General features: G+C 50.4%; 1 protein-coding gene across 1 annotated transcript; it reads right to left on the reverse strand.

Moving 5' to 3' along the window:
• Nucleotides 1-12,979: 12,979 nt before the first annotated feature.
• LOC132402424 (uncharacterized) lies at nucleotides 12,980-16,592 on the reverse strand. Its single transcript, XM_059985281.1, has 2 exons — nucleotides 16,537-16,592; nucleotides 12,980-14,905 (listed from the first exon to the last, which is right to left on the reverse strand). Exons 1-2 carry the CDS (start codon nucleotides 16,590-16,592, stop codon nucleotides 13,144-13,146), a joined length of 1,818 nt encoding a protein of 605 aa, XP_059841264.1. The 3' UTR covers nucleotides 12,980-13,143.
• Nucleotides 16,593-24,112: the final 7,520 nt, after the last annotated feature.

Here is a 24,112-nt window from a genome sequence, read left to right on the forward strand (position 1 = left end):
ATTCCTCAATGCCCTACCATTTACCATGTATGTCTTATTTTGATTAGTCCTACCACTTACCAGCATTCAACTCCATCTGCCATCTTCCAGCCCATTCTTCTAACTGGCCTAAATCTCTCTGCAAGCTTTGAAAACCTACTTCAGTATCCACAATGCCACCTATCTTAGTATCATCTGCATACTTACTAATCCAATTTACCACCCCATCATCCAGATCATTAATGTATATGACAAACAACAATGGGCCCAGTACAGATCCCTGAGGCACACCACTAGTCACCGGCCTCCAACCTGACAAACAGTTATCCACCACTACTCTCTAGCATCTCCCATCCAGCCACTGTTGAGTCCATTTTACTACTTCAATATTAATAATAACGATTGAACCTTCCTAACCAACCTTCTGTGTGGAACCTTGTCAAGGGCCTTACTGAAGTCCATATAGATAACATCCATTGCTTTACCCTTGTCAACTTTCCTAGTAACCTCTTCAAAAAATAAGATTTGTCAAACATGACCTTGAATGTTTAATTCGATCTGTTCTTGACTCTGGCGGTGTGGCTTAAGGATCAGCTTCATCTTCACCTTGAAAATGCTTTGTTGTGATACAAGCACAGCCTTTAAGATTGTGTTGTTGTGCAGTAAAGTTGTTCTGTTTCAGCTTTACCTGTTCAATTGGGACAATTGCCCTTAAAATCACAGACGCTGAAGTTGCTGTTAACATGCTGAATTAATTTGAGGGGTAAAGACATGATCACCCTGTTAATGGTGTGCTGGAGGACTTTTTGAACATGAAGAGAAGAATGTTTTAAGTTTTCGATGGCTGGGTTCTTATCAAGCTCAGAATATGGGTGTATTGGGTGATACAATATGTAGCACTGCAGCTTTTTTAGTAACCCCACTTTGTTTTTTCAAATGACATTAGTTGATTTTAGGTTACACGATTGGATTCTGTTCTGTCTGAGAGTCTGCTGGTTTATCAGTACATTAATGAAAATTATTATCATACGGTAACCATTTTTACAGAAGGATCAAAAGATAATTTAACTGGGAATGGTGGGGTGGCTGTTTTTTTGTGCCTGAATTGCAGGTAATGATAAAGAAATAACTTATCAGTCATTTATCGGTACATGAAGTAGAATTCTTTATCATTATTTTAGGGTTACAGTGGGTAGAGAAAATTGGTCATTGCAGACTTGTAACTTGTTCAGAATCCTTTTTGGTTTTGATGAGTAATGAAACATGTCATTCCAGCAGTAGGTCAGATTGACTGTTAGAAACTCATGAAACAGTATTCCATATACAAAGTTTGGTTCATGTGTATGCACCTTATGGGCCCTGCATGGGATGTAATGCTCACGTAATCGGCTGGTGTATGTCTAGGTGAAAATTTGTCCACCCGCCAAAACGCACCTCTCATATACGTGGATGCTGTGAAATTCACACTAACACAAACTCACACACACAATATCAAACCACACACCATGTACGTTTACAGAATACAGTTTATAAATCTTACTAGAACTGAGTGATTAATAACGATATAATATATATGAAAGAAAAGAAAGAAAAGGCGCCAGAACTTATCAGGGTTCAGTCAATTAGTGCACATTGTTGGAGCTGAACCATTGAATCCTCTGTCCTCTCTTCGATTTTCTCCGACCTCCACACCCTGTGCACTCCACACCTGGGACCACCCTCGGTGATTGACCAGCAGCGCCTTCAGCACCTGTCCGCCTTCCTTGCGGTCTCCTTCTCGACTCCCCAAAAGTCCGTGCCACAACAGCTCACAGACTAACAACAAAAAAAATCTATCCCAATTGGTTAACGAATGAATACAATTCTCGTTATCAGTAACTATAACCCAAACAAGCTTCGAGAATGGTCTGCAAGAAAAAGCACTTTCACCCGCCTCAGTCCCAAAACACAAGTCAATGGGCAACCTTGCTTCCCACCCGAACATAAGACAATAAGGCGAGTACCCTGTAGCGTCATTGCGAGTACAATTGTAACAGTGAACCAAATGCCCAATGTGCCAACTCCACTTACTTTTCCGACCAATCTGCAGAGTCCCGAGCATATCCAACAGGGTCCGGTTAAACCTCTTGGGCTGAGGATCACCCTGTGGGTGATAGGGTGTGGTCCTGGATTTCTCAACCCCAAGCATAGTCAGTAATTCATGGATAAGCCAGCTTTCAAAGTCCCGTCCCTGATCACTATGAATCTGCCTGGGAAGGCCATAATGAACAAAGTGTTTCTCCCATAACACCTTCGCCACTGTAGTCGCTTTCTGGTCCTTAGTGGGAAACACATGAGCATATCGAGTGTAATGATCCGTGGTGACTAAGACATTCGCGGTGTTGCTGGTGTCTGGCTCAATAGACAGGAAATCCATACACCCCAGGTCCAGGGGTCCCACACTCTGCAAGTGCGACAAAGGAGCTGCTGGTGCAGGCAGGGTCTTCTTCCTGATGCAACGACTGCACTTCTTACAGTATTCTTCAACCTCCTCCCTCATCCGGAACCAGTAGAACAGGTCCTTGAGTAATCCATGGGTCTTTTCCTACCCCCAAGTGCCCAGAATCATTATGAAGTGCCTGGAGCACAGTCTTCCAATATTTCTCAGGCATGATCAGCTGCCAACGCTGGAGGTGGTCCGGGGGCGATGTGACCTGGTACAAGACTTGGTTCTTCAACTTTAACCGAGGCCATTCCTTCAATAATGGAGGCACTGAAGCGTGTTTCGTCTTCTCTGCCCACACCATATCCCCCTTCTCCACACAGTGCCAATGCCTGGGTTATTTCGCTGAGCAGCTGCTACTTCCCCTGGACTTAGTTCCGGCAACTGTTTAGTCTTCAGTGCAGTCAGGTCACAGTAAACCTGGGGCAGGACATCATCAAAAGCCTCCAATGGGTCCATTGCTCGCTCCCGCCTCGCCTTTCCCTCTGCCTTCACTGTGATAGCAAACTGACATATGGTTTTCACTCCAGGGGCAGGAATGCTCTCCCACTCCTCATCAGTCTCCAGTTCCCCATGCTCCCACCGTGAGAAAGCATCTGCATCGACATTCTTGCTTCCCGGCCAATACTTCAGGCTGAAATCATATACCAACAAAGCTGCCAACCACCGATGCCCTGTGGCATCCAGTTTCGCCGAAGTCAGGATATAAATGCAAGGATTGTTATCCGTTCTCACCTCAAACTTGGCTTGGTACAGGTAGTTGTTCAACTTGTCCACCACCGCCCATTTCAGCGCCAGGAACTCCAACTTGTTGAGTGGGGTAGTTTCTCTCAGATGGCGACAAACTTCGGCTGAAAAACGCCACTGGTCTCAATGTGTTGCCCTGTTCCTGGTACAGGACAGACCCTAGACCCTCTCGGCTGACATCAGTGTGCAGCACATTTGGCTTCTGGGGATCGGCAAAAGCCAACACCGGGGCCTGGGTCAGCGCCCTTTACAGAGATTAGAACACCTCTTCATATCTATCATCCTATCTCGATCCAAAAGGCTCCGCTGGGTTCCAGTATCCTCCTGCGTCTTGCCCCCCCCCCCCGTCCCCCTTCATTTTCTTCCCCACAGGTGGATAGCCACACAATAGCTGGGTCAACGGGTGTCACAGTTTAACGTATCCTTTCACGAATCGCCAGTAATACCCACAGAACCCCAAAGACGAGCGTAGGGCACTCAACTTCTGGGGTCTCGGCCAGGTAGTCACTGCGTCTATCTTAGCCGGATCAGTAGCCACTCCCTTTCGCGAAATTATGTGGCCAACATTGCCGACCGACGACTTACAGAACTGGCGTTTGTCCAGGGAAGGTTTCAACCCTTCCTCCTTAAGCTGACTTAACACGTTCAGCAGCCTCTCCTCATGTTCCTCCAAAGCAGATCCAAACACTATCAGATCGTCCAGATACACCAGCACCTCGAGCAGGTTTATATCCCCTACAGTCCTCTCCATGAGCCTCTGGAAGGTGGCTGGGGCCTCCGATATGCCTTGGGCATTCAATTGAACTGAAAGAACCCCAATGGGCAGATAAATGCCGTCATCTCTTTACCGGCCTTACTCATTGGGATCTGGTTATATCCACTCCTCAAGTCCAGCACACTAAACCACTTCGCTCCACTCAGACAGGCCAGCGCGTCTTCGACCCTCAGGATGGTATACTGGTCAGGGACAGTGAGCCGATTCAAAGTCCTATAGTCCACACACATGCATAGCCTTCCGTTCCTCTTCCAGGCCACTACTATTGGGGACGCATAGGGCCTTCAGGAGTCAGCGATGATTCCAGCTTCCTTCAACTTCCACAAGTGCTGCCACACGTCCTCCACATCTGCAGGGGCCAATCGCCGTGACCTCTCTCTGAATGGGGTGTCCCCAGTCACTCAGATGGTATGGCGAGTGCTCTTGGAGCAACCCACACAAACTTGCCAAGAGAAAAGATATCTTCCAGTTCCAAAATCTTCTCCACCAGCCTGCGTTTCCACTCAGGCGATACAGGAGAATCCCCAAAGTTAAAAGCCTCAGCGGTCAGCTTTCCTCTGTTTTCCAATCCTTCCCCCTTGGTGGGCCTCACAGGGGCGGTAGACATTACCATCACCGGGAACAAATGTGCCAGCGACATCCCTCTCTTAAAGGTGATTTCTCTCTCTGTAGTTTTCCTGATACTCACGACTATCGGCCTCGCATGTACCACCGCTGGCCTCTGCACTTCGGGCCTCACCAGCACCCCCGCCGGAAACGGAGTCTCCCCCTCGAGATCTTCCTGGGCGTCTACTAACAGGGCTTCGCCGGCCGGCACTCCGGGGAACCTGCGGGTTTCCATCACTAGTGCCATCGCCACTGGTCGTATCACTTTAGGCCTTCCCTGCGTACACAACACCATCCCTCGTTTGCACTCAGGATCCAGCCCTTGGGGGTCACCCACTTCTTGGAAAACCGCCCGAAACACTGGGTGTACCGATAGGGTCTCCAGAAAGTTCTCCCCCGCCTTCTCCTTACAGGCTCCCAGGAACAGTTGCACAAGGAGGGAGTCAGTCCCCTCCGGAAGGGCAGCGCCACCTGTTTCCACCGGGTCCGGACACACCAACACCAACGTCTCAATAGCTTCAGACACTGCCACATCGCCCTCCCGAGAATTCCAGTTTCACTGACAGGTCCCCATCATACGGATAATCACCCTCCCTCACACTCCAAATCTCCAGTCCGTCAAATGGGGCTACTGGCAAGTGCTTTAGATATGTGTTGTAGAACGACCGGTACAATCAGGTAACCTGTGATCCTGTGTCGAGAATTGCTTTTGCGTAAACTCGCTCTATCCGTAGGCACACACTGGAACAGGGTCCCGCCAACCCAGCCATAATAAAGGCTTGGGCTTTCGGTGGTCCCCTGGCTGATTTCTGGGAACATGTTCCTCCAGAGACTCCAGTCCATCCGTCACTGAGTCTCCTCTAAGTTTACCCACACTTTCCCTTCTTAGTCGCCCGGGGGCTTGCCCACCATGGGACGCCTTGTCTCACAATCCCACCGAAAGTGTCCCTCATCCCCACAGCTGTACCACACCCTTGGCCGCTCACATTCCCGCTGGAAATGCCCCTCTTTCCCACAGTACCAGGGGGATACTCTCCCTGTCCATCCCCTCAAATGGGGGGTCCCTACTGCCCTAGGACCCCTTGGGTTTGCGGTCCTCCACCCAGCCACCACCTTTTGTACCGCTGAGGATTGCTCCCGGTCGCCCGAGACCCTTTTTTGGCCCAATGTGCTTTCTTTCTCCCGTACCTCTCTAATCAGCTGCCCGAATGATGGAGGGGGGCTCTTTTTATAGAACTGTCAGAGACTCCACGCCACCTTGTGCTCTTCCAGGGAACCACTAAATATCTGACTCATCCTCACTCTTGCTACATTGTGCGCATTCACTGCCCCCCGGCGCCGCAACCACGTAAGCATTCTCTCCAGCCGAAATATGTATTCTGAGAGCTTTTCCCTTCTCTGTTGCTCCATGTGGTGAAACTCTGCTAAAAGCAGCCAGGAATCCCCTGACATCCCAAACGCTCCCTCCAAAACTTCTATATATTCCTACAATGGCCAAGGGCTGTTCAACTTTCAACCCCCGGACTACTTTGGCCGCCCCTCAAACTTCCCATCAATCGTTGTCTCTTCTTCTCATCCGAGCCTGGCCACACCTCTAACAACAGGGGCGTATGTTCGTTCCAGGTCTCATAGACAACCTCCCCGTCCGGAGTAGGTGTGGCTCCTGAGAATACCACCAGTTTCAGCCGTGGCCTCTCGGCCACTCCCACCAGGGAGTTAAGGGCGGCTGCCAGCTCGGACGCCTCCCCTCTAGCTGGGGGGCGGGGCCTGTCCAAGCCTTCCCACTCCCACCCCCCCGGAGTCAATAGCTCCTCCTCCGGTGTCTCCTCACCTTCATCCTCCGGGAGGGTGTGGAAGCCCCATGGCCCCGCCTCCCCCTGGCCGCTGACCGTCACTGGCAGTTCCAACGTCCTGACGTCAGCACTCGTATGAACCAACACCCAGCTAGCCTACATTTCTTTACCACGCCTACGTGCCACCAGTTCTATTGGCCCCATATCTTTGACCAAACTCAACCCCCGCACTAACGCACCATCCGAAATGTGGAAATCCACCCCGCTTAACACACACGCATAATTCACCGGTACATCCTCTAACTTGCACCAGTTTACAATGTTATCTCTATCCATCTGCGCACTACTGAACGTGCGCGATTTGGACAGCGTATGAAAATTCAATCCCGGACGATACCCCCCAAATGTAATGCTTACGCAATCGGCTGGTGTATGTCTAGGGGAAGATTCGTCCACCCGCCAAACCGCACCTCCTTTGAAATGTGGAAGCTGTGAAGTGCACACTAATACAAACTCACATGCACAATATCATGCGGATACCATGTACGTTTACAGAATACATTTTATAAATCTTACTAGAACTAAGTGATTAATGACGATACAATATATATGAAAGAAAAGAAAATAAAGAAAAAGGCGCCAGAACTTATCAGAGTTCAGTCAATTAGTGCACATCGTTGGAGCTCTTCCATCTACTCTTCGATCTTCTCCAACGTCCACGACCCGCGCACTTGGGACCACCCTCGGTGATCGACCAGCAGCGCCTCCAGCACCCATCTGCCTTCGTCGCGTTTTCCTTCCCAACTCCCCAAATGTCCGCTCAAATCACAGCTCACAGACCCACATGAGAGAATAACATCTATCCCAATTGGTTAATAAATGAATACTATTCCTGTTATCAGTAACTATAACCCAAACAAGCTTCGAGAATGCTCTGCAAGAAGCACTCTCTCACCAGTTAGCATTACAAAGAAGCCTTTTCACATTTAACAAAGAATCCATTTTGATTAACATACGCAGTACACTCAGTACACCCGTAAGTTTGCCAAACATTATCTCCTCAGCAATAATGCCAACACTATCTTGCGCCCAATCCCCGACTCTCTCCAATTTCTGACAGATATCTAACATAACAAAGAATGAATGAAAAGCCTTTTGATTTCGTCCGCTATCACTAACTCTTCAGCATCATTTCCCAACGATCCAAAATCCACTCTTGTCTTTTTGACTCTTTAGCTCGCTGAAAATAGTTTTGGCATCGTTGTTTTATGTTACTGCTTGTTTATTTTAGTAGCTGATTTTCCCTCATTGTTTTTTTAGTTGTTTTGTCTCAGTTTTTCAAAGCTTCTCACTCCCCTAATTTCCTGCCATATTCCATGTCCTTTGCTACTATGCTGCCCTTGCAATCTCTGGTCAGACATGGGTTCCTGATCTTCGCTTTAAAATACTTTTTCATCTGGGTGAATTTACGCTGCGCCATCTGAACTGCTGGCTGAAACTTCAGTCACTGATGCTGGACCACCATCCCTGCTACCATCCCCTTCCTTTTCGCAGATCCTTTCGGATGCCTCTGAATTTCTCGTTATTCCACTATGATACTGACACGTCTAATTTTAGCTCGTCCTATTCAGATCGCAGGGTGAATTCTGTGCTAACAGATCGTGATCATTGTCTCTTAACGTTCCTTTACTGTAATTAAATCTGGTTCATTATGCAACGCCCACTCCAGAAATTTCACTTCGCTGTGAGCTGACCCAGGATATGTGCTCAGAAAGCATCTTCATTCTCTATATTCCATCTGTAAATCTTTCCCTACTTATCCAGATTTCCAAGATCCCGCTACAATCTTTCACAGGCTTTCCTCGACAGCTGCATTTCCAGCCTTGGTGTCATCCTCAACTTTGTTAATCCAATTTACCTTATTATCTTCTAGATCGTTGATAGACATCAACAGACTCGCCACTCTACTTCCTTTATCAATCCTCTTAGTAACCTCTCCGGAAAGCTCTGTAAGATTAATTAGACACAACTTACCATGCTCAGAGCCCTGTTGGCTATTCCTAATCAGACATTGTCTTTCATATCCATAAGAATATCTTCCAATATTTTACCTAGTAGTGACGTCAGGCTCACTGGCCTATAATTTCCTGGTGTCTTCTAGTAGCCATCCACGAACAACTAGCTTTCCCACAATCCTCCGGCATCTCAACCATAGCTAAATACGTATTAAATTCCTCTGCCAGGGCTTGTACAATTTCATCATTCGCCTCCCACTGGGTCTGATGGACTTTTTTTCAGGTTCTGTGGATTTTTTCCCAGGTGATCTGAGGACTTGTAAGGAATTATTGAGATTGCGTCTGCCGTAGAGCTATTGTGGAGACAGCCAAATTACAGTAGATCTCTCATTTACTGAATCGGACGAAAACTGGGAATCAGATCAGGAGCAATAGACTGAATTAGAGAAATAACAGAGTCTGACTGAGACAGACACAGTCTCACAGGGTATTTGCAGGGTAGGGGCAGGAATAATGTTTCCCCTGGCTGGGGAGTCTCACAGACTCAAAATCCAAGGTCAGTTCAGCAGGACTGAGATATGGAGAAATTTCCCCACCCAGAGTGCAGTGAATCTTTGCAACTTTTGTGTGAAGGACATCGTTTCCGTTGAAATAATATTAATCTCCATGATCATTGTGTTGTTTGAGTGGGTGTGAACCGACTGCAAGGGGATGGGACCCAGAGTGATAGTGCTGATGTTGGTTTACAAATAGAGGCAACGTGTAGCGAGATTCCTAGCGAGGAGAGGCTGACAATATGGCAAAGTTGCAGTCAATGGGATGAACTGCCAATGTAAAAGGCAGACAAAATCAAAAAAGGTGAATACGGAACTGAAATTGTTACACTTGAATGCGTGCAGAATATGGATAAGGTAGATGAACTTGTCACACGGTTACAGATGGGCAGGTATGATGTTGTCAGCATGACTGAATCATGGCTGAAAGAAGATTAGAACTGGAAGCTCACACATTGTATTGCAGGGATAGGGAGGGAGTCAGAGGGGCGGCATTGCTCTGTTGGTAAATAATAAAGTCAAATCATTAGAAAGAGGTGATATTGGGTTGGAAGCTGCTGAAATTAGTGCATAGAACTAAAACAAAAGGGTAAAATGATAGTTACATAGAGTCGCAAACAGTAGTAAGGATGTGGTCTACAAATTATACGAGGTAGAAAATGCATGTCAAAAGGGCATTGTTACTCTACCACTCAGAGGGGATATCACCATGCACGTAGATTGTGAAAATCAGGTTGGTGCTGGATTCTCGGAGGCTGGGGGGGAGGGGGGTTGTGGGATTTCTGGAGTGCCTACGAGACGGCTTTTTAGACCAGCTCACGGTAGAGCCCACTGGGGGATCAGTTATTCCGGATTCGGTATTATGCAATGAACCAGAATTGATTAGGGATCTTAAGTTAAAAGAATCTGGGACAAATGATCATAATATGATCAAATTCACCCTTAAGTTTGAGAAGGAGAAGCTAAAAGGAAATGTATCAGTATTACAGTAGAGTAAAGGGAATTACAGAGGCCTGAGAGAGAGGTTGGCAGGGATGACGGCAAAGCAGCGCTGGCTGGAATGTCTGGAAGCAATTCGGAAGGCACAGGATATACCTATCACAGAGAGGAAAGAGTATTCTGAAGAAAATGTAACAATCATGGCTAACAGGAGAAGGCAAAGCCAACATAAAAGCAAAAAAGAGGGCATAGAATAAAGTAAGAATTAGTAGGAAGTTAGAGGTTTGGGAACCTTTTAAAAACCAACAGAAAGCAACCAGAAATGTCATTAACGTAAAGATGGAATTCAAAAATAAGCCAGACACTAATATTAAAGAGGATACCAAAAGTTCGTTCAAATATATAAACTGTAAAAGATGGGCAAGAGTAGATATCGGACCGCAGTAAAACAATGCTGCCAAGATAGTAATGTGGGACAAAGAAATGGTGGACTGTTAGTGAGGCTGTGGATGACACTAAAATTGCTGTGGTGCAGCTGAAGGTTGTCACAGTTACAATATGGTGGAGACCAGCTGCAAAAGTGGGCCAAGGAATGGCAGATGGACCATAACTGGACAAGCGTGATGTGACAGGTTTTGGGATGTTAAACGAGAGCAGATCATACAGAGTGAATGACAGGGCCCAGGGAGAGTCATACGTCGGAGAGTCTGAGGGGTACAAGTACAGATTTGCCTGAAAGTGGTGACACGTGTAGACAGGGTAGTGAAGAAGGTGTGGTGAGGATCTTGTGCATTGATTCTAACTGTAAATGGGCCTGTTGTAAGCTGACAAATTTACTTCCTCTTTCTTCTCTCAGAGGGACAAGAGTGCTGGAAACCATGCTGGACATCTAGGTGAGCGCAGGGAAACGCAGCATTTAACTGCACGAGACAGCGATGAAACTGTGAGGGACCAGTCCACAGTACAAGCCCGAGACAGCAGGTGGTTTTGTATAGGAGTAATGGGGACAGCAAATGATCGACACCAAGGAAGTCCGTTATGTCACAGACCATAATGTGGGAGAGAAGAAACAGCAGAGTAAAGCTGATTCTGACGTGTGAACGAAACCTCGAGAGTTGGAGATCGAACAGAAGGTTACGATCTCAGTATATTAGCCGGGCCCATTACATCTCCAAGATCTGTAGGGCCAGATGATGCCGGTGACAGAGTGTTGTGATGGAAAATAACTGGTTCTTTGAGTCTCAACAGTAGAGGCCTGGACACACACAGTTTTAATAATAAGGAATTTATTTACAAGGGGAAGTCGGGTCAACACAAGCAACTACAATACGCAGGAAGTGGTGTGGGGACAGGGTACGGTTACACAAACAAAGAACAAGGGAAAAGCACAACAGCAGCTATCCCCCTTGACCTTGGATAGCTGCGGTTCCCTTACCAGGACAAACGATAGACCTTCCCAAGCATAAATCAATGCACTTACCTCCAATGTGGTGGCCTGTAAGAGGGGGCGAGCCAAGGGTAAGTCTCACCTTTTAAAGCATGGGGCTGGGCGAGATAATCCAATTAAGGTGACCAATAATTTAGGTGTGCATTGATTAGTTGGGAGGGACCAAATGTTGATTGGCATGCGGTGTGTCCTCCGACCAGCCAGGTGGCAGTGCATCTGTCACGTGGCCGGTATCTCTGGATACACTCCACCCCTCGGAAGACGCACCACATAGCCAACACACTTAAGAGGGTGAAACAAAATCGCATATACCAGAAATAACCAATTTTGAGCAGCTAAGTAAATGCAGAGACACTCAATCAGCTGGCATGCGCAACATAGTATAGAACTGGCTAAGATTACAGGAATGAGTGCGATGGACCAGTGAATGACAGTTGCCCACCACCCCCCAAGGGACCCAAACGGCCACCAATTGCCCCATGAGGTGTTGTGCTGGAGGAGCTGGTTCCTTGATTTTTGAATTTTAGCCACCGAGTCCCGAATGTGAGCGGCCAAGTGAGTGATGTTGCTGGACTCATCAGGGATAAAGGTACAGCATTCCTTACCAACCACTGCACACGTTCCTCCATCAGCAGCGAGTAGGTAGTCCAGTGCCATTCGGTTCTGCAGAGCGACCATCCTGACAGCTGTCAGTTCTGCCGCCATTCGGCTGAGGGCATCCTCCGTGTGTTGCAGTGCCACTGCCGTCTCGTTGGCCAGAGTCTCGAGCACACTGGCCATCTAGATCACCTCCCGGGACAGCCGGGCCGTACCATAACTGGGAAAGGCTATCATCCAGAACCTCTCTGCCTCTGTAATGGCCCTCTTGTCCCGGTGGCCACCGGGGCACCCGGGTACCAGTTTCGCTGACGGTTGCTGTGACCAACAGAAAAGTTAGAAGTGTGCGCATTGCGGAGTCTGCACCAGCATTCGTTAGGTATTCTCAGTGGCTGTGGAATAACTCTGAGGGTGGGAACTCGGGTGGAGGTCAAATTGTAGGGAAGGGAGGGGAATACCAGTTCCTGAAGCACCCACCCCATCGGGGGTCAAGGGACGAGATGTTGTGTAGTGGGGAGGAGAGTGGTGGGGGACTGCCAGCAGCCCCCCCCCCCCAAACAGATATACCAAAACCAGCAAGAGCAAACAGTCTGTGTAAACAGTTCATCTCAATGTCATCCAGCGGGATCGGCGTGAGTGGCAGCGCATCATCAGCGTGTGCTGGGGCCCGCAAGCAGATCCAGCAGTCCGATCTATTGGTGTTGTTGGCAAACTCGTAAGGGACCCTGAGGAAGGTGCTGGCAGCTGTCACGGAGCCGAGCATCGCAGCGACCAGGAGGGATGACTCGAGTCGCACTATTGTCCTGTAGAGGGAGACGGGGGTGGAGGGGTGGGGGTAGGTGTAGGAGGAAACTCATTCCCGTCTGGTTAAATGGCGGGTATGTATACAGGACAAATCAGATTTGCCCGGAATGGCGACCCAGCGGGTGTCCCCCGGTCCGCACGAGACAATTCTTCCCTTTCTGCGGAGGCTCTGCGGCTTTCAGATCCATACTCTGCCCGAGTCCTCGGTCTCGGAGGGTTCGGTGGATTCCCAGTCGGTAGATGGGGACTGTGCCAGGTGACGAGCCAGTGGGGATCCCCCTTGGCTAGTGGGCCGTGTGTTTAACTGGTCGACGGCCTGCTGAAGGACTCTTAGCCACCCCTGCAGCGTGCGAGAGGGTGTCAGAGTGCGGATTTTTTACTTGAGCAGGCCGTTCATTCATTCAATTAAGCCCGTTGCCTGGGGTGGTCGGGTATATGGAACAGCCACGAGATCCCCGCCTCAGCCGCCCAGGTCTGGGCTTTGGTCACAGCAAAGTGTGAGCCCTGATCGGATTGTACCTCCCATGGGACCCCATAGTGAGAGGAGAGGTGCTGTAATCCACTGATGGTGCCGTTCTGGTCGGCCCTCTCACAGGGCACCGCCACCAGGACACCCGAGTATATGTCCACCATCGTGAGGTCATACTGCTTCTTATTCTGTCGCGGGAGCGGTCCAATATAGTCGATTTGCCATACTTGACCCGCTCCCGTGCCGCGACGGATATGGCCCGGTGGTCCTATCGGCCTGTCCCGTGGCTTGACTTGCTGGCAGATGGGGCAGTTATCTACAGATGTTTTACATTGATCGAGTGTCAAGGCGACACCGAATTGCTCAGCCCAGCGCCGCGTGCCATCGGCCCCTAAGTGGCCACATTTGCGGTGTGCCCACGCAGCTAGTGCACTGTGTTCTGTGTCAGGGGTGGAAGTGGTGGCAGATGATACTTGGGCAGCCTGGTCCACAGCAGCTTTAAACGTTGCCTCTTCATTATCTTTCCGGGTATGGGCATCCACATGGTGGACAGAAATTTTTCTGTGGGTAACCTGGTCCCAAATGAAACGCCAGTGATGCTGTCCCCAGAGGGAACGTCCGTGTATTTCCCACCTCATGACTTGCCACCGGGCCATCCACACTGCAATGCCGTTAGCTAATGTCCAGGAGTCAGTATAGATGTGGACTGGTCCGGTAGTGTTTTGAAGGGTGAGGTCTACTGCCGCCAGCTCGACAAGTTGACTAGAATCCCCCTTTCCCTCGGTGGTTAAAATTCTACCTGTGGCGGGATGAAATGTTGCCGCTTTCCAAAATTGTTTACCCCCTTTCCAGCGGCTGGAGCCGTCTGTGAACCAGGCGTGCAGTTTGCTGTCGGGGTCGAGGGAATCGAAGGGTTGACTCCAACATGCTGGGGAGGATTGTGCCTCGGGGATGTCCGGGGCAGGGTCCTGGGACTGGGGGAAAGCCATTACTTGTTCATGGTGGCGGCTGACCCCTTCAGGATTGGGCTCAGCCTGGTTCGCAGTGTACCACTTCCACTTGACAATGGAAGACCTCTGGGCACGGCCCTCCTTGTGGGTAGAATCGGGGGACTTGACCCATCGCATTATGGGGAGATGGGGGCGAAGGACGACAGGGTCGGTGCCTGTTTGGTGTTCTGTGGTGAGGAGCGCCAGGTAGCAGGCTAGCAGCTGGCGCTCGAAGGGGCTGTAGCGCACTGCCGCTTCAGGTAGGGACTTAGTCCAGAAACCGAGGGGGACTCTACGCCCTGGGGTCTTCTGCCAGAGGCTCCACTCGGCGACCGTCTCGCTCGCTGGGAGCTGTAACTCAAAAGGCAGACCTCCCTGGCGGGAAGTAAGTGGCATGGCTTGTTTCACCGCTAGTTTCGCCGTATCAAAGGCAGCCTGTTCCGCTGGCCCCCAAAGAAATGTGGATTTTTTCCTGGAGATCCTATAGAGCGGCCGGAGAAGCATGGTCAAGTGGGGTATCTGCTCCCGCCAAAAGCCCAGGAGCCCAGCGAATCTCTGTGTGTCAGTCGAAGGGACGGCAAAATTTAAAATTTTATTTTTGGCGGCATCGGGTATGCTTCTGTGCCCGGAGGTCCATTGTACTCCGAGGAAAATGACACCCTGGCTGGGGCCCTGTATCTTTTCCATATTAATGACCCAACCCCGTCCCCTGAGAGATGCGATTAACATGTGAAGGGCCTTTTGACACAATGGTCTCAGAAGGACCTTGGAGAAGGATACCGTCTATATAATGGGCAATCGAAATCTCCGGTGGGAATTGGATGTTGTGTAACTCGCGGGAGGCAAGGCCATGTCAGATAGTAGTGCTGTGAATGTACCCTTGAGGCAGGCGACAAATTGTGTATTGTCTGCTATCCCAAGTAAAGGCAAACTGGCCTTGGCAATCTGAATTCAGGGGAATCGAGAAAAATGCGTTCGCTAAATCGACAACAGCGTACCAGGGTTTATGGGGACGACCTGCGATGTCTTCAATAAGGGTGACAATGTCAGGCACAGCAGCGACGGGGGGGGGGGGGCGGTGCAGCCTTGTTCAACTGCCCATAATCAACGGTCATCCGCCAGTAGCCGTTTTTCATTCGGACGGGCCAATTGGGGCTATTGAAAGGCGAGGCAGCGGTTCTAATAATTCCCTCTCGTAACAGGGCTTGAATGGAGTCTGCGATTTCTTGGCGCCCCCCACCGGCACTCTGTACTGACTGCTACAGATGATCTTGGAGGGGGGGGGAGAATAACAATTGGCTCCCACTTAGCCGCCCCGACGAAGGTGAACTTGCCCCTGTTTGTTTTAAGTGATTGTCCCTTTAAAACATTGACCCCGAGGATACATTCCGGGGAAGAGGCAATATGGACTTGTACACGTCTGGGGGAATGGTTGCCTATGGCGAGGCGAAGGGTAACCTCCCTAGTGGGTAAAAGGGAGCCCCCCAATCCCTCTACCTGCATGTCCGTACCCCTCCATGAGGCAGGATTGCCTGGGATAATTGTGTGCTGGGCGCCTGTGTCGACAAGCGCCATCCACCTCTGTGTGTTTTCCTTTCCCCAATGTACTGTGACGGGTGTATGTGTCCTCATGTCCCCCGGGTGGGAAAGGGCGACAGGGCAAATGTGCCGGAGGCCCTGGCCTTCATCCTATGGGGGGGTGGAAGGGGGCTGCCACGGTAGGGGTAAGGCACTTTGCTGGTGGAGGTGGGACATTTCCTGCCTGACGAGCTGTCTGAATTCTGCTTTGAGGGCCTTCGAGACAGTTTCAGGTAAGGGAGGCGCGGAGGGTGGCTTGATGTGGGCATGGTCTGGCCTGGCGGTCTTTTTGTAACTGGTCTTCCCCCTGCAATGCTCCTTCCACAGGGCATATAGGTTGGGGGTGGGGATCCCATCTATATTATTACGATCCACCCCTGCACGCAGCAGGGAGGGGAGGGATAGTATCTAGGGCCCTTATCTCGGGCTTGCGGACCTGAGCAGGTGCCCCGCTCTGCATATATTCTAATCCCTCCAAGAGGGTGATGGCATCCCGTATGTCCTACCGCTGGCTGGTGTGATGAGGGGCAGGATTACAGACTTCAGATCGGGGCGCGCGGTAGTGACTAAGTATCCCGCTCGGGCACCAGTCACTCGTGTGTTTTCAAGGAAGTTACGGTCGCAGGCACCTTGATAGATGCCATTAACCAGTGCCCATTCCCTGATAATCCGTGTGCCCTCACTGACCGTACCCCATTGCGTGCGCCCGTGTAGATCCCACTCCAGAAGTGTGGGACAGCGAGCTCGTACCACGGTCATTACCTGATCCGACAAGATAATGCCGTCGAGGATTTCTGCTTGTAGCGCCCGCAGCGCATTGTTTATGCTCTGCTGGTCAGAGAGGCTTCCCAGGGCGCTTGCCTCCTGATGGGAGAGGCTGAGGTTGGGGCCCCCCAACAGCCGGAGCAGCCAGGCGGCCAGCTGCTCGCCTGGTCGTTGGCAGTACCGATACGCCAGTTGGGTCAGCTCCTTGGGGGAGAAGTCCCGGGTCTCTGTGGTCTCGGAGTGACAAGGAGAAGGTCCAGGCGTCTCCCCCTCGTTCCCTTCCACCCTGGGGTGAACCTGGGACCGCGTGGTGACGAGTCAGGCATGTTGGAACTCGGGTGAGAAGGGGGAAGGGTGGTTGTGGGACGGCTCCTCGGGCACCCCCTCTTCGTCACTATCCAGCCAGATGTCCCCATCCCCTAGCCATGTGTCCATCTTGTCGCCGCACTGGACTAAGGCTCGAGGCTTTAATGGGTCCGGCTGTCAGACAGACCGACGGGCTGCCCTGCCCTTCCTTCAGCGTGCAACAACGCTGATTGAGGTCTTCAATTTCCCTGCCCTTACGACTACACAAGTGCTGCAGGTGATCAGTAATTCTAACCTGGCATCTCAGCAGGGACGCAAATAACCAGAAGGCACCCCTTTGACTCCTCTTGGCTTTGGGGAACCCTGATTCCTTCAGGAGGGAGACCACATGATGGCCCAGCTTCTCTCCACGGGGCTCTAACTGCTCAGACCAGTCCACTGGTTTTCCGTGATCTGCCAGCATGCTGGCCAGACTCTCAAATCCCTCCCTTTCATCAGCCCATCGGGGGATCTTATCCTGGGTGCCTGCACTGGCTTTCTTCCCATTATTCCAGAACATTATCCCCTGTGCTTGTGTCCAGCCAAAATCGATGTGACCCTGCCCGCAGCGCCAAGTGTTGTGATGGAAAATAACTGGTTCTTTGAGTCTCAACAGTAGAGGCCTGGACACACACAGATTTAATAATAAGGAATTTATTTACAGGGGAAAGTTGGGTCAACACAAGCAACTACAATACACAGGAAGCTGTGTGGGGACAGGGTACGGTTACACAAACAAAGAACAAGGTGAAAGCACTACGACAGCTATCCCACTTGACCTTGGATAGCTGCGGCTCCCTTACCAGGACAAACGATAGACCTTCCCAAACATAAATCAATGCACTTACCTTCAATGAGGTGCTCTGTAAGAGAGACCGAGCCAGGCGCAAGTCTCACCTTTTATAGCATGGGGCTGGGCAAGATAATCCAATTAAGGGGACCAATAATTTAGATGTGCGTTGATTAGTTGGGAGGACCAAATGTTGATTGGCGTGTGGTGTGTCCTCCGACCAGCCAGGTGGCAGTGCATCTGTCACATGGCCGGTATCTCTGGATAACCTACTCACGTCAACAAAATCTCTTGTCTGCTCCCCTGACTATAGAGACTCCAATGACGGCAGCTCTCCTCTTCTCCATCCCATCCTTCTGCACCACAGGGTCAGACTCAGTGCCAGAGTGCCTGCCACCGTGGCTCACCCCGATCGGTCGTTCTCACCAACAGCATCCAGGACTTATTATTATTAAGCCCAGGAATCCCACGAATCTCTGTGTGTCAGTTTTATTCGAGGCGACGGCAAAATATAACATTTTATTTTTGGCGGGATCGGGTATGCTTCTGTGCCCGGAGTTCCATTGTACTCCAAGGAAAATGACACCCTGGCTGGGGCCCTGTATTCTTTCCATATTAACGGCCCAGCCCCGTCCCCCGAGGGATTCAATTAGCATGTGAAGGGCCTGTGAAACAATGGTCTCAGAAGGGCCTTGGAGAAGGATACCGTCTATATAAAGGGCAATCGAAATCTCCGGTGGGAATTGGATGTTGTGTAATTCGCGGGAGACAAGGCCATGGCAGATTGTGGGGCTATGAATGTAGCCTTGCGGCAGGCGACAAAACGTGTATTGTCTACTATCCCAAGTAAAGGCAAACTGTTCTTGGCTATCTGAGTGCAGGGGAATCGAGAAAAATGCGTTCGCTAAATCGACAACAGCATACCAGGGTTTATGGGGACGGCCTGCGATGTCTGCAATAAGGGTGACAATGTCAGGTACAGCGGTGGCGGGGCGGGGTGCATCCTTGTTCAATTGCCCATAATCAACGGTCATCCGCCAGGAGCCGTTCCGCTTACGGACGGGTCAAATGGGGCTATCGAAAGGCGAGGCAGCGGTTCTAATAATTCCTTCCCGTAACAGGGCTTGAATGGAGTCTGCGATTTCTTGGCGCCCCGCACCGGCACTCTGTACTGACTGTTACAGATGATCTTGGAGGGAGCGGGAATAGCAATTGGCTCCCACATTGCCGCCCCGACGACAATATTGGCTCGCTCGATGCCGAAGGTGAACTTGCCCCTGTTTGTTTCAAGAGATTGTCCCTTTAAACCATTGATCCCGAGGATACATTCCAGGGAGGAGGCAATAAGGACTTGTACACGTCTGGGAGAATGGTTGCCTATAGCTAGGCGAAGGGTGACCTCCCTAGCTGGTAACAGGGAGCCCCCCCAATCCCTCTATCTGCATGTCCGTACACCCCCCCCCCCCATAAGGCAGGATTGCCTGGGATAATCGTGTGCTGGGCGCCTGTGTCGACAAGCGCCATCCACTTCTGTGTGTTTCCCTTTCCCCAATGTACTGTGACGGGTATATGTGGCCTCAGGTTCCCCGGGCGGGAAAAGGCGAGAGAGCAAATGCGCCGGGGGCGCATCCTTCATCCTATGGGAGGAGGGGGAAGAGGGCTGCCACGCCGGGGGTGAGGCACTTTGCTGGTGGAGTGGGACATTTCCTGCCTGACGAGCTGTCTGAGTTCTGCTTTGAGGGCCTTCGAGACAGTTTCAGGCAGGGGAGGCGCGGAGGGTGGCTCGGTGTGGGTGGTCTTTTTGTAAGTAGTCTTCCCCCTGCAATGCTCCTTCCACAGGCCATATAGGTTGGGCTGGGGATGCCATCTATCTGATTACGATCCACCCCTGCACGCAGCAGGTCCGTGTACTGCTGCCTGCGTGTATATCTGAGAGGGATAGTGTCTATGGCCCTTGTCTCGGTCTTCCAGACCTGTGTAGGTGCACCCCCGCTGCAATATTCTAATCCCTCCAGGAGGGTGATGGCATCCCGTACGGTCCTACCGCAAGCTGGTGCCATGAGGAGCAGGATTACAGACTTCAGATCGGGGCGTGCGGTAGTGACCAATTATCCCGCTAAGGCACCGGTCACTCGTGTGTTTTCAAGGAAGTTACGGTGGCAGGCACCTTGATAGATGCCGTTGACTAGTGCCCATTCCCTGATAACCCGGGTGCCCTCACTGACCGTACCCCATTGCGGGCGCCCGTGTAGATCCCACTCCAGAAGTGTGGGATACCGAGCTCGTGCCGCAGTCACTACCCGATCCCACAGGGTTGTGCCGTCGCGATTTCTGCCAGTGGCGCCTGCAGCGCATTGTTTATGCTCTGCTGGTCAGAGGGGCTTCCCAGGGCGCTTGCCTCCTGATGGGAAAGGCTGAGGTTGGGCCCCCCTCGACCCAGAGCCGGAGAAGCCAGGCCGCGAGGTTCTCGCCTGGTCGTTGGCGGGAGTGATCCGCCAACTGGGTCAGCTCCTTGGGGGAGAAGTCCCGTGTCTCCGTGGTCTCGGAGTGACTAGGGGAAGGTCAGGCCGTCTCCCTCTCGTTCCCTTCCTCCCTGCGGTGAACCTGGGACCGCGTGGTGACGGGTCGGGCATGTTGGAGCTCGGGTGAGAAGGGGGAAGGGTGGTTGTGGGACCTTGGTTCCTCGGGCACCCCCTCGTGGTCATTATCCAGCCAGATGTCCCCATCCCCCAGCCATGCGTCCAGCTTGTCGCCACACTGGACTAAGGCTCGAATCTTTAATGGGTCCGGCTGCCAGCCAGACCGACGGGCTGCCCTGGCCTGCTGAAGTTTTATGAGGCGACAGGCAAGTTCAGTTCCCCTAACTTTAAGGTCATTGGCCCGGGCCTGGGCAGCTTGTGCTGCTTCCTTCAGCCTGCAACAACGCTGACTGAGGTCTTCAATTTCCCTGTCCTTCCGACCACACAAGTGCTGCAGGTGATCAGTAATTCTAACCTGGCGTCTCAGCAGGGACGCCAACAACCAGAAGGCACCCCTTTGACTCCTCTTGGCTTTGGGAAACCCTGATTCCTTCAGGAGGGAGACCACATGATGGCCCAGCTTCTCTCCACGGGGCTCTAACTGCTCAGACCAGTCCACTGGTTTTCCGTGGTCTGTCAGCATGCCGGCCAGACTCTCAAATCCCTCCCTTTCATCAGCCCACCAGGGCATCTTATCCTGGGTGCCTGCACTGGCTTTCTTCCCATTATTCCAGAACATTATCCCGTGCTTGTGTCCAGCCAAAACCAATGAGACCCTGCTCTACAGCGCCAAGTGTTGTGATGGAAATTAACTGGTTCTTTGAGATTCAACAGTAGAGGCCTGGACACACACAGTTTTAATAATAAGGAATTTATTTACAAGGGGAAGTCGGGTCAACCCAAGCAACTACAATACACAGGAAGCGGTGTGGGGACAGGGTACGGTTACACAAACAAAGAACAAGGGAAAAGCACTACAACAGCTATCCCCCTTGAAGAGAGGGCGAGCCAAGGGCAAATCTCACCTTTTACAACATGGGTCTGGGCGAGATATTCCAATTAAGGTGACCAATAATTTAGGTGTGCATTGATTAGTTGGAAGGGACCAAATGTTGATTGGCATGTTGTGTGTCCTCCGACCAGTCAGGTGGCAGTGCATCTGTCACGTGGCCGGTATTTCTGGATACACAGAGGCAGTCCATCAGTCTGTCAAATCCAGACAGCTCCAGATAAATCAGTATGTGGTATATTAACCCCTAGGAGAGGTTCGCTCTGGAAGCGGAGATCCATGGGCACATTGTCAATGGGATGCTCTGGGTGGAGATGATAAATCAGAATCAGGTTTATTATCACCGGCATGTGTCGTGAAATTTGTTTACTTAGCAGCAGCAGTTCAAGACAATACATAATATAGAAGAAATAATAATAATAATAATAATAATGTAATCAATACCTATATTGAACAAATTAAAAATTGTGCAAAAACAGTAATAATGTACATTAAACAAGTGAAATAGTGTTCACAGGCTCAGTGTCCATTTAGAAAACAGATGACAGAGGGAAGAAAGCTGTTCCTGAATCACTGAGTGTGTGCCTTCAGGCTTCTGTACCTCCTACCTGATGGCAACAGTTATAAGAGGGCATGCCCTGGGTGCTAGAGATCTTTAATAATGGATGCTGTCTTTCTGAGACACCGTTCCTTGAAGATGTCCTGGGTACTTTGTAGCACAGCACCCAACATGGAGCCAACTAAATATACAACCCTCTGCAGCTTCTTCCAATCCTATGCTGTAGCCCCCACCACCACCACAGCCCCCATACCTGACTGACGCAGCCTGTCCGAACGTACTGCACAGTACATCTGTAAGAGTTTTTGAGTGTTTTGGTTGACATACCAAATCTCTTCGAACTCCTAATGAAGTATAGATGCTGTCTTGCCTTCTTTATATCTGCAACAATCTGTTGGGACCAAGTTAGGTCCTTAGAGATCTTGATATCCAGGAGCTAGAAGATGCTTACTCTCTCCAATTCTGAGCCCTCTATGATGATCAGTGGGTGTTCCTTCATCTAAACCTTCCTGAAGTCCACAATCAGCTCTTCCGTCTTACTGACTCTTAGATTTATCTTTCAGGCAATCGACAATGATGAGGATAAAGGAACAGTTGATCCCTCAATGATTTGGGCAACCACTTACAGTTTTCGCCCAGAGCTGAAATATAATTCAATATAATTGAATATGTTCACTTCATATTCAACATCAAGAAGTGTGGGTTAAGGGGCAACCTTTGCCCTCCTCTGAGCCAAGGTAGAGACAACGGAGGAGAGGAACAGATACATTCGTCACCAGATGCCCTGGAAATAAAACATGGGACAGAGGACTTGAACTTAGAGGAGGGATCAAATATTCAGATTAGAACAGAAAGACTTCGGGAGTATACACCGAGGAAGAAATCTGGAGCCAGGGTCCCTTAGGCAGTTTGATGCTCTTTACAACTTCACATTGGCAACCTCTGCAACAATGCTGGTGTGAAGCTGTCTCGGCTCTTGCCCTTCCCTTAGACTTCATCAGTGACGTGGAGAGGGGAACCCACTGCATGGGCAACAGCCGGTTCTTCATATCTTCCCACCCAGGCTTGCACCTGAAGAGGACATAGTACACCAGAGGCACAAACCCATGATCCCCTGGAATTGACAGCTGTCTACTACTAATTGTTGAAGGCCAAACTGAAGGTTACATATTCTACAATAAAGTATATCCATCTGGACTGATGCAGGTGTAGTGGTAGTTAACAGTGCCATTCCTCTGCCACACAGTTGGCCACTCCCACATGGGAGGAGTTCACACACCGTACAAGCAGGGTTGCATGCTGCTGTCCTATTGTGCTCTGCACCGTCCCTCAATAACAAACACAACACTGTCAGAAGTGTTACATCATCGATGAATCGGTGCTACAAACCCGTCAGATCCTCCACAAGGAAGACTATTCTTGTTCACATCGCTCCATGAAAAACATCCAAAGACTTGTCATCCTGAACTGTCTTTGCTGGCTTGTTCATTGAATGCACCATGAGGGATGAGCTGAGAACTGGTCAGGGTTGCTAGGTAACGCCCTCAAGCTACATCCAAAAGTGGATACCCATGTGAGCCACTCGCCTGGGTAAGAGAAGGTGAACAAAAAGCTACAAGACCTAAAGATACAGAAGTTACCCGAACCACGTGAACGGCACTCTTGGTTTTTGAAAGAGGCGGCATTAGAGATTGTAGTGGTATTAGAAATGATGTACAGGGAGGTAGTCACTCCTAGGCTGCCGGAAGCAGGTCGTTGGGTGACAGTCGGGCGGGAAAGCGAAGGTGAGTAGACAGAAAGTGCAGAGCTCCCCTGTAGCCATTCCCTGAATAATAAGTTTAATAATAATAAGTCCTGGATGCTGTTGGTGAGAACGACCGATCGGGGTGAGCCACGGTGGCAGGCACTCTGGCACTGAGTCTGACCCTGTGGTGCAGAAGGATGGGATGGAGAAGAGGAGAGCTGCCGTCATTGGAGTCTCTATAGTCAGGGGAGCAGACAAGAGATTTTGTTGACGTGAGTAGGTTATCCAGAGATACCGGCCATGTGACAGATGCACTGCCACCTGGCTGGTCGGAGGACACACCACACGCCAATCAACATTTGGTCCTCCAAACTAATCAACGCACATCTAAATTATTGGTCCCCTTAATTGGATTATCTTGCCCAGCCCCATGCTATAAAAGGTGAGACTTGCGCCTGGCTCGGTCTCTCTTACAGAGCACCTCATTGAAGGTAAGTGCATTGATTTATGTTTGGGAAGGTCTATCGTTTGTCCTGGTAAGGGAGCCGCAGCTATCCAAGGTCAAGTGGGATAGCTGTCGTAGTGCTTTCACCTTGTTCTTTGTTTG

Source organism: Hypanus sabinus, chromosome 12, assembly GCF_030144855.1.
Source record: "Hypanus sabinus isolate sHypSab1 chromosome 12, sHypSab1.hap1, whole genome shotgun sequence".
Lineage (NCBI taxonomy): Eukaryota > Metazoa > Chordata > Chondrichthyes > Myliobatiformes > Dasyatidae > Hypanus > Hypanus sabinus.